Below are 6,328 nucleotides of genomic sequence, written 5' to 3'. Positions count from 1 at the left end.
GGGCTCCATGCAAGATTTCACCTCGTGGGGCATCAATGATCATGAGGAAGGTGAGGGATCAGCCCAGAACTACACGGCAGGACCTGGTCAATGACCTGAAGAGAGCTGGGACCACAGTCTCAAAGAAAACCATTAGTAACACACTACGCCGTCATGGATTAAAATCCTGCAGCGCACGCAAGGTCCCCCTGCTTAAGCCAGTGCATGTCCAGGCCTGTCTGAAGTTTGCCAATGACCATCTGGATGATCCAGAGGAGGAATGGGAGAAGGTCATGTGGTCTGATGAGACAAAAATAGAGCTTTTTGGTCTAACTCCACTCGCCGTGTTTGGAGGAAGAAGAAGTATGAGTACAACCCCAAGAACACCATCCCAACCGTGAAGCATGGAGGTGGAAACATCATTCTTTGGGGATGCTTTTCTGCAAAGGGGACAGGACGACTGCACCGTATTGAGGGGAGGATGGATGGGGCCATGTATCGCGAGATCTTGGCCAACAACCTCCTTCCCTCAGTAAGAGCATTGAAGATGGGTCGTGGCTGGGTCTTCCAGCATGACAACGACACGAAGCACACAGCCATGGCAACTAAGGAGTGGCTCCGTAAGAAGCATCTCAAGGTCCTGGAGTGGCCTAGCCAGTCTCCAGACCTGAACCCAATAGAAAATCTTTGGAGGGAGCTGAAAGTCCGTATTGCCCAGCGACAGCCCCGAAACCTGAAGGATCTGGAGAAGATCTGTATGGAGGAGTGGGCCAAAATCCCTGCTGCAGTGTGTGCAAACCTGGTCAAGAACTACAGGAAACGTATGATCTCTGTAATTGCAAACAAAGGTTTCTGTACCAAATATTAAGTTCTGCTTTTCTGATGTATCAAATACTTATGTCATGCAATAAAATGCAAATTAATTACTTAAAAATCATACAATGTGATTTTCTGGATTTTTGTTTTAGATTCCGTCTCTCATAGTTGAAGTGTACCTATGATAATAATTACAGACCTCTACATGCTTTGTAAGTAGGAAAACCTGCAAAATCGGCAGTGTATCAAATACTTGTTCTCCCCACTGTATCAGTCAGCCTCCTCTCCCTCCTATAGATGTCAGTCAGCCTCCTCTCCCTCCTATAGATGTCAGTCAGCCTCCTCTCCCTCCTATAGATGTCAGTCAGCCTCCTCTCCCTCCTATAGATGTCAGTCATCCTCCTCTCCCTCCTATAGATGTCAGTCAGCCTCCTCTCCCTCCTATAGATGTCAGTCAGCCTCCTCTCCCTCCTATAGATGTCAGTCAGCCTCCTCTCCCTCCTATAGATGTCAGTCAGTCTCATCTCCCTCCTATAGATGTCAGTCAGCCTCATCTCCCTCCTATAGATGTCAGTCAGCCTCCTCTCCCTCCTATAGATGTCAGTCAGCCTCCTCTCCCTCCTATAGATGTCAGTCAGCCTCCTCTCCCTCCTATAGATGTCAGTCAGCCTCCTCTCCCTCCTATAGATGTCAGGCAGCCTCCTCTCCCTACTATAGATGTCAGTCAGTCTCCTCTCCATCCTATATATATATCAGTTAGCCTCCTCTCCCTCCTATAGATGTCAGTCAGTCTCCTCTCCATCCTATATATATATCAGTAAGCCTCCTCTCCCTCCTATAGATGTCAGTAAGCCTCCTCTCCCTCCTATAGATGTCAGTCAGCCTCCTCTCCCTCCTATAGATGTCAGTCAGCCTCCTCTCCCTCCTATAGACATCAGTCTGCCTCCTCTCCCTCCTATAGATGTCAGTCAGCCTCCTCTCCCTCCTATAGATGTCAGTCAGCCTCCTCTCCCTCCTATAGATGTCAGTCAGCCTCCTCTCCCTCCTATAGATGTCAGTCTGCCTCCTCTCCCTCCTATAGATATCAGTCTCCTCTCCCTCATATATATATATATCAGTCAGCCTCCTCGCCCTCCTGTAGATGTCAGTCAGCCTCCTCACCCTCCTGTAGATTGAGATGTAGAAGAGATGGAGAATCACTGTGGTGTTGGAAGGGGGGAGAGTGTGAGAGGAGATGAGTAGAAGGTGTAATGATAGCAGAAGAACAGAAATTAAAGGCCTATCTCTGTCTCTCTCTTTATTTTCCTATCCCTCACCAGTTTTTTACCCTGACACTAATCCCATGCATCATCTCTCTGATCTTTATCATGTCTGGTCTTGTCCTCCAGTTGGCCATCCTGTCGGAAATCTCCCACTGCCATGGCAACGAGAAGGCGGGCCTCCTAAACCCCTCCCAACCTGGAAGAGGAAGTATATTCCACAGCGAGAACTTCCAGCTCAAACTCTCCCCACCACCATCGGTTGAAGAGTAGCTAGCCTACAGCCATGTTCAGTATGATAACGTCGTGGAACTTTCAGATAGAAATATTTGGTGTAGAACAACACGATGTCCTGGTCAGGTAGAATAGGCTGTTCCCTCTATCTGTTATATTTCTGACTGAAGACACCCCTGTTGTTTCTGTTGTTGATTAAACACTAACACGTATTCTACTCTTGTTGATCAAAACTACGTTATCCGCTGTCTGGGCGGATGTTTGAAATCGATCAAATGTTATGTTTCTGTCTGCAAAATGTCCATAAATAAACCAATTTGTAACATTTAATTTGTGTGTTGCTTGTGGCTCTTCAACTAGGCTGCTGGATAACCTTTAAGCTGTGAATACTCTTATTGTTGCATTGCTGTTTTTTGTTTATAGACATGAGAACAGAAAAACAGTACAACCCTCATTCCCCTTCCTTCCTTCCTTCCTTCCTTCCTTCCTTCCTTCCTTCCTTCCTTCCTTCCTTCCTTCCTTCCTTCCTTCCTTCCTTCCCTACAGGTTACTGTGACAGTTAATACTATAGTGAATTGGTTAGGTTACTAACGTTACTGTACCAGTTAATACTATAGTGAATTGGTTAGGTTACTAACGTTACTGTGACAGTTAATACTATAGTGAATTGGTTAGGTTACTACCGTTACTGTACCAGTTAATACTATAGTGAATTGGTTAGGTTACTAACGTACTGTGACAGTTAATACTATAGTGAATTGGTTAGGTTACTAACGTTACTGTACTAGTTAATACTATAGTGAATTGGTTAGGTTACTAACGTTACTGTGACAGTTAATACTATAGTGAATTGGTTAGGTTACTAACGTTACTGTACTAGTTAATACTATAGTGAACTGGTTAGGTTACTAACGTTACTGTGACAGTTAATACTATAGTGAATTGGTTAGGTCACTAACGTTACTGTGACAGTTAATACTATAGTGAATTGGTTAGGTTACCAACGTTACTGTGACAGTTAATACTATAGTGAACTGGTTAGGTTACTAACGTTACTGTACTAGTTAATACTATAGTGAATTGGTTAGGTTACTAACGTTACTGTGACAGTTAATACTATAGTGAATTGGTTAGGTTACCAACGTTACTGTGACAGTTAATACTATAGTGAACTGGTTAGGTTACTAACGTTACTGTGACAGTTAATACTATAGTGAATTGGTTAGGTTACTAACGTTACTGTGACAGTTAATACTATAGTGAATTGGTTAGGCTACTAACGTTACTGTGACAGTTAATACTATAGTGAATTGGTTAGGTTACTAACGTTACTGTGACAGTTAATACTATAGTGAATTGGTTAGGTTACTAACGTTACTGTACTAGTTAATACTATAGTGAATTGGTTAGGTTACTAACGTACTGTACTAGTTAATACTATAGTGAATTGGTTAGGTTACTAACGTACTGTACCAGTTAATACTATAGTGAATTGGTTAGGTTACTAACGTTACTGTACTAGTTAATACTATAGTGAATTGGTTAGGTTACTAACGTACTGTACCAGTTAATACTATAGTGAATTGGTTAGGTTACTAACGTTACTGTACTAGTTAATACTATAGTGAACTGGTTAGGTTACTAACGTTACTGTGACAGTTAATACTATAGTGAACTGGTTAGGTTACTAACGTTACTGTACTAGTTAATACTATAGTGAACTGGTTAGGTTACTAACGTACTGTACCAGTTAATACTATAGTGAATTGGTTAGGTTACTAACGTTACTGTACTAGTTAATACTATAGTGAACTGGTTAGGTTACTAACGTTACTGTGACAGTTAATACTATAGTGAATTGGTTAGGTTACTAACGTTACTGTGACAGTTAATACTATAGTGAACTGGTTAGGTTACTAACGTTACTGTGACAGTTAATACTATAGTGAATTGGTTAGGTTACTAACGTTACTGTGACAGTTAATACTATAGTGAATTGGTTAGGTCACTAACGTTACTGTGACAGTTAATACTATAGTGAATTGGTTAGGCTACTAACGTTACTGTGACAGTTAATACTATAGTGAATTGGTTAGGTCACTAACGTTACTGTGACAGTTAATACTATAGTGAATTGGTTAGGTTACTAACGTTACTGTACTAGTTAATACTATAGTGAATTGGTTAGGTTACTAACGTTACTGTGACAGTTAATACTATAGTGAACTGGTTAGGTTACTAACGTTACTGTGACAGTTAATACTATAGTGAACTGGTTAGGTTACTAACGTTACTGTGACAGTTAATACTATAGTGAATTGGTTAGGTTACTAACGTTACTGTACCAGTTAATACTATAGTGAATTGGTTAGGTTACTAACGTTACTGTGACAGTTAATACTATAGTGAACTGGTTAGGTTACTAACGTTACTGTACCAGTTAATACTATAGTGAATTGGTTAGGTTACCAACGTTACTGTGACAGTTAATACTATAGTGAATTGGTTAGGTTACTAACGTTACTGTGACAGTTAATACTATAGTGAACTGGTTAGGTTACTAACGTTACTGTGACAGTTAATACTATAGTGAATTGGTTAGGTTACTAACGTTACTGTGACAGTTAATACTATAGTGAATTGGTTAGGTTACTAACGTACTGTACTAGTTAATACTATAGTGAATTGGTTAGGTTACTAACGTTACTGTGACAGTTAATACTATAGTGAATTGGTTAGGTTACTAACGTTACTGTGACAGTTAATACTATAGTGAATTGGTTAGGTTACTAACGTACTGTACTAGTTAATACTATAGTGAATTGGTTAGGTTACTAACGTTACTGTGACAGTTAATACTATAGTGAATTGGTTAGGTCACTAACGTTACTGTGACAGTTAATACTATAGTGAATTGGTTAGGTTACTAACGTACTGTACTAGTTAATACTATAGTGAATTGGTTAGGTTACTAACGTACTGTACTAGTTAATACTATAGTGAATTGGTTAGGTTACTAACGTTACTGTGACAGTTAATACTATAGTGAATTGGTTAGGTTACTAACGTTACTGTGACAGTTAATACTATAGTGAATTGGTTAGGTTACCAACGTTACTGTGACAGTTAATACTATAGTGAATTGGTTAGGTTACTAACGTTACTGTGACAGTTAATACTATAGTGAATTGGTTAGGCTACTAACGTTACTGTGACAGTTAATACTATAGTGAACTGGTTAGGTTACTAACGTACTGTACTAGTTAATACTATAGTGAATTGGTTAGGTTACTAACGTTACTGTGACAGTTAATACTATAGTGAATTGGTTAGGCTACTAACGTTACTGTGACAGTTAATACTATAGTGAATTGGTTAGGTTACTAACGTTACTGTACCAGTTAATACTATAGTGAATTGGTTAGGTTACTAACGTTACTGTACTAGTTAATACTATAGTGAATTGGTTAGGCTACTAACGTTACTGTGACAGTTAATACTATAGTGAATTGGTTAGGTTACTAACGTTACTGTACCAGTTAATACTATAGTGAATTGGTTAGGTTACTAACGTTACTGTGACAGTTAATACTATAGTGAATTGGTTAGGTTACTACCGTTACTGTGACAGTTAATACTATAGTGAATTGGTTAGGTTACCAACGTTACTGTGACAGTTAATACTATAGTGAATTGGTTAGGTTACTAACGTTACTGTGACAGTTAATACTATAGTGAATTGGTTAGGTTACTAACGTTACTGTGACAGTTAATACTATAGTGAATTGGTTAGGTTACTAACGTTACTGTACCAGTTAATACTATAGTGAATTGGTTAGGTTACTAACGTTACTGTACTAGTTAATACTATAGTGAATTGGTTAGGTTACTAACGTACTGTACTAGTTAATACTATAGTGAACTGGTTAGGTTACTAACGTACTGTACTAGTTAATACTATAGTGAACTGGTTAGGTTACTAACGTTACTGTACCAGTTAATACTATAGTGAATTGGTTAGGTTACTAACGTTACTGTAC

General features: G+C 39.3%; 1 protein-coding gene across 5 annotated transcripts in view; it reads left to right on the top strand.

Moving 5' to 3' along the window:
* vps8 (VPS8 subunit of CORVET complex) overlaps positions 1–2,618 on the top strand; it is a 97,420-nt gene extending 94,802 nt beyond the window's left edge. For all 5 annotated transcript variants that reach the window (XM_071330845.1, XM_071330849.1, XM_071330844.1 and 2 more), the window contains one exon: positions 2,184–2,618. In XM_071330845.1, the coding sequence (XP_071186946.1) occupies positions 2,184–2,327 (144 nt within the window). In that variant the 3' untranslated portion in view covers positions 2,328–2,618. The remainder of the gene's footprint in view (positions 1–2,183) is intronic.
* The last annotated feature ends 3,710 nt before the right edge of the window (positions 2,619–6,328 follow it).

This window comes from Salvelinus alpinus, chromosome 10 (assembly GCF_045679555.1).
Source record: "Salvelinus alpinus chromosome 10, SLU_Salpinus.1, whole genome shotgun sequence".
Lineage (NCBI taxonomy): Eukaryota > Metazoa > Chordata > Actinopteri > Salmoniformes > Salmonidae > Salvelinus > Salvelinus alpinus.
This window is presented reverse-complemented; position numbering and strand designations above follow the sequence as displayed.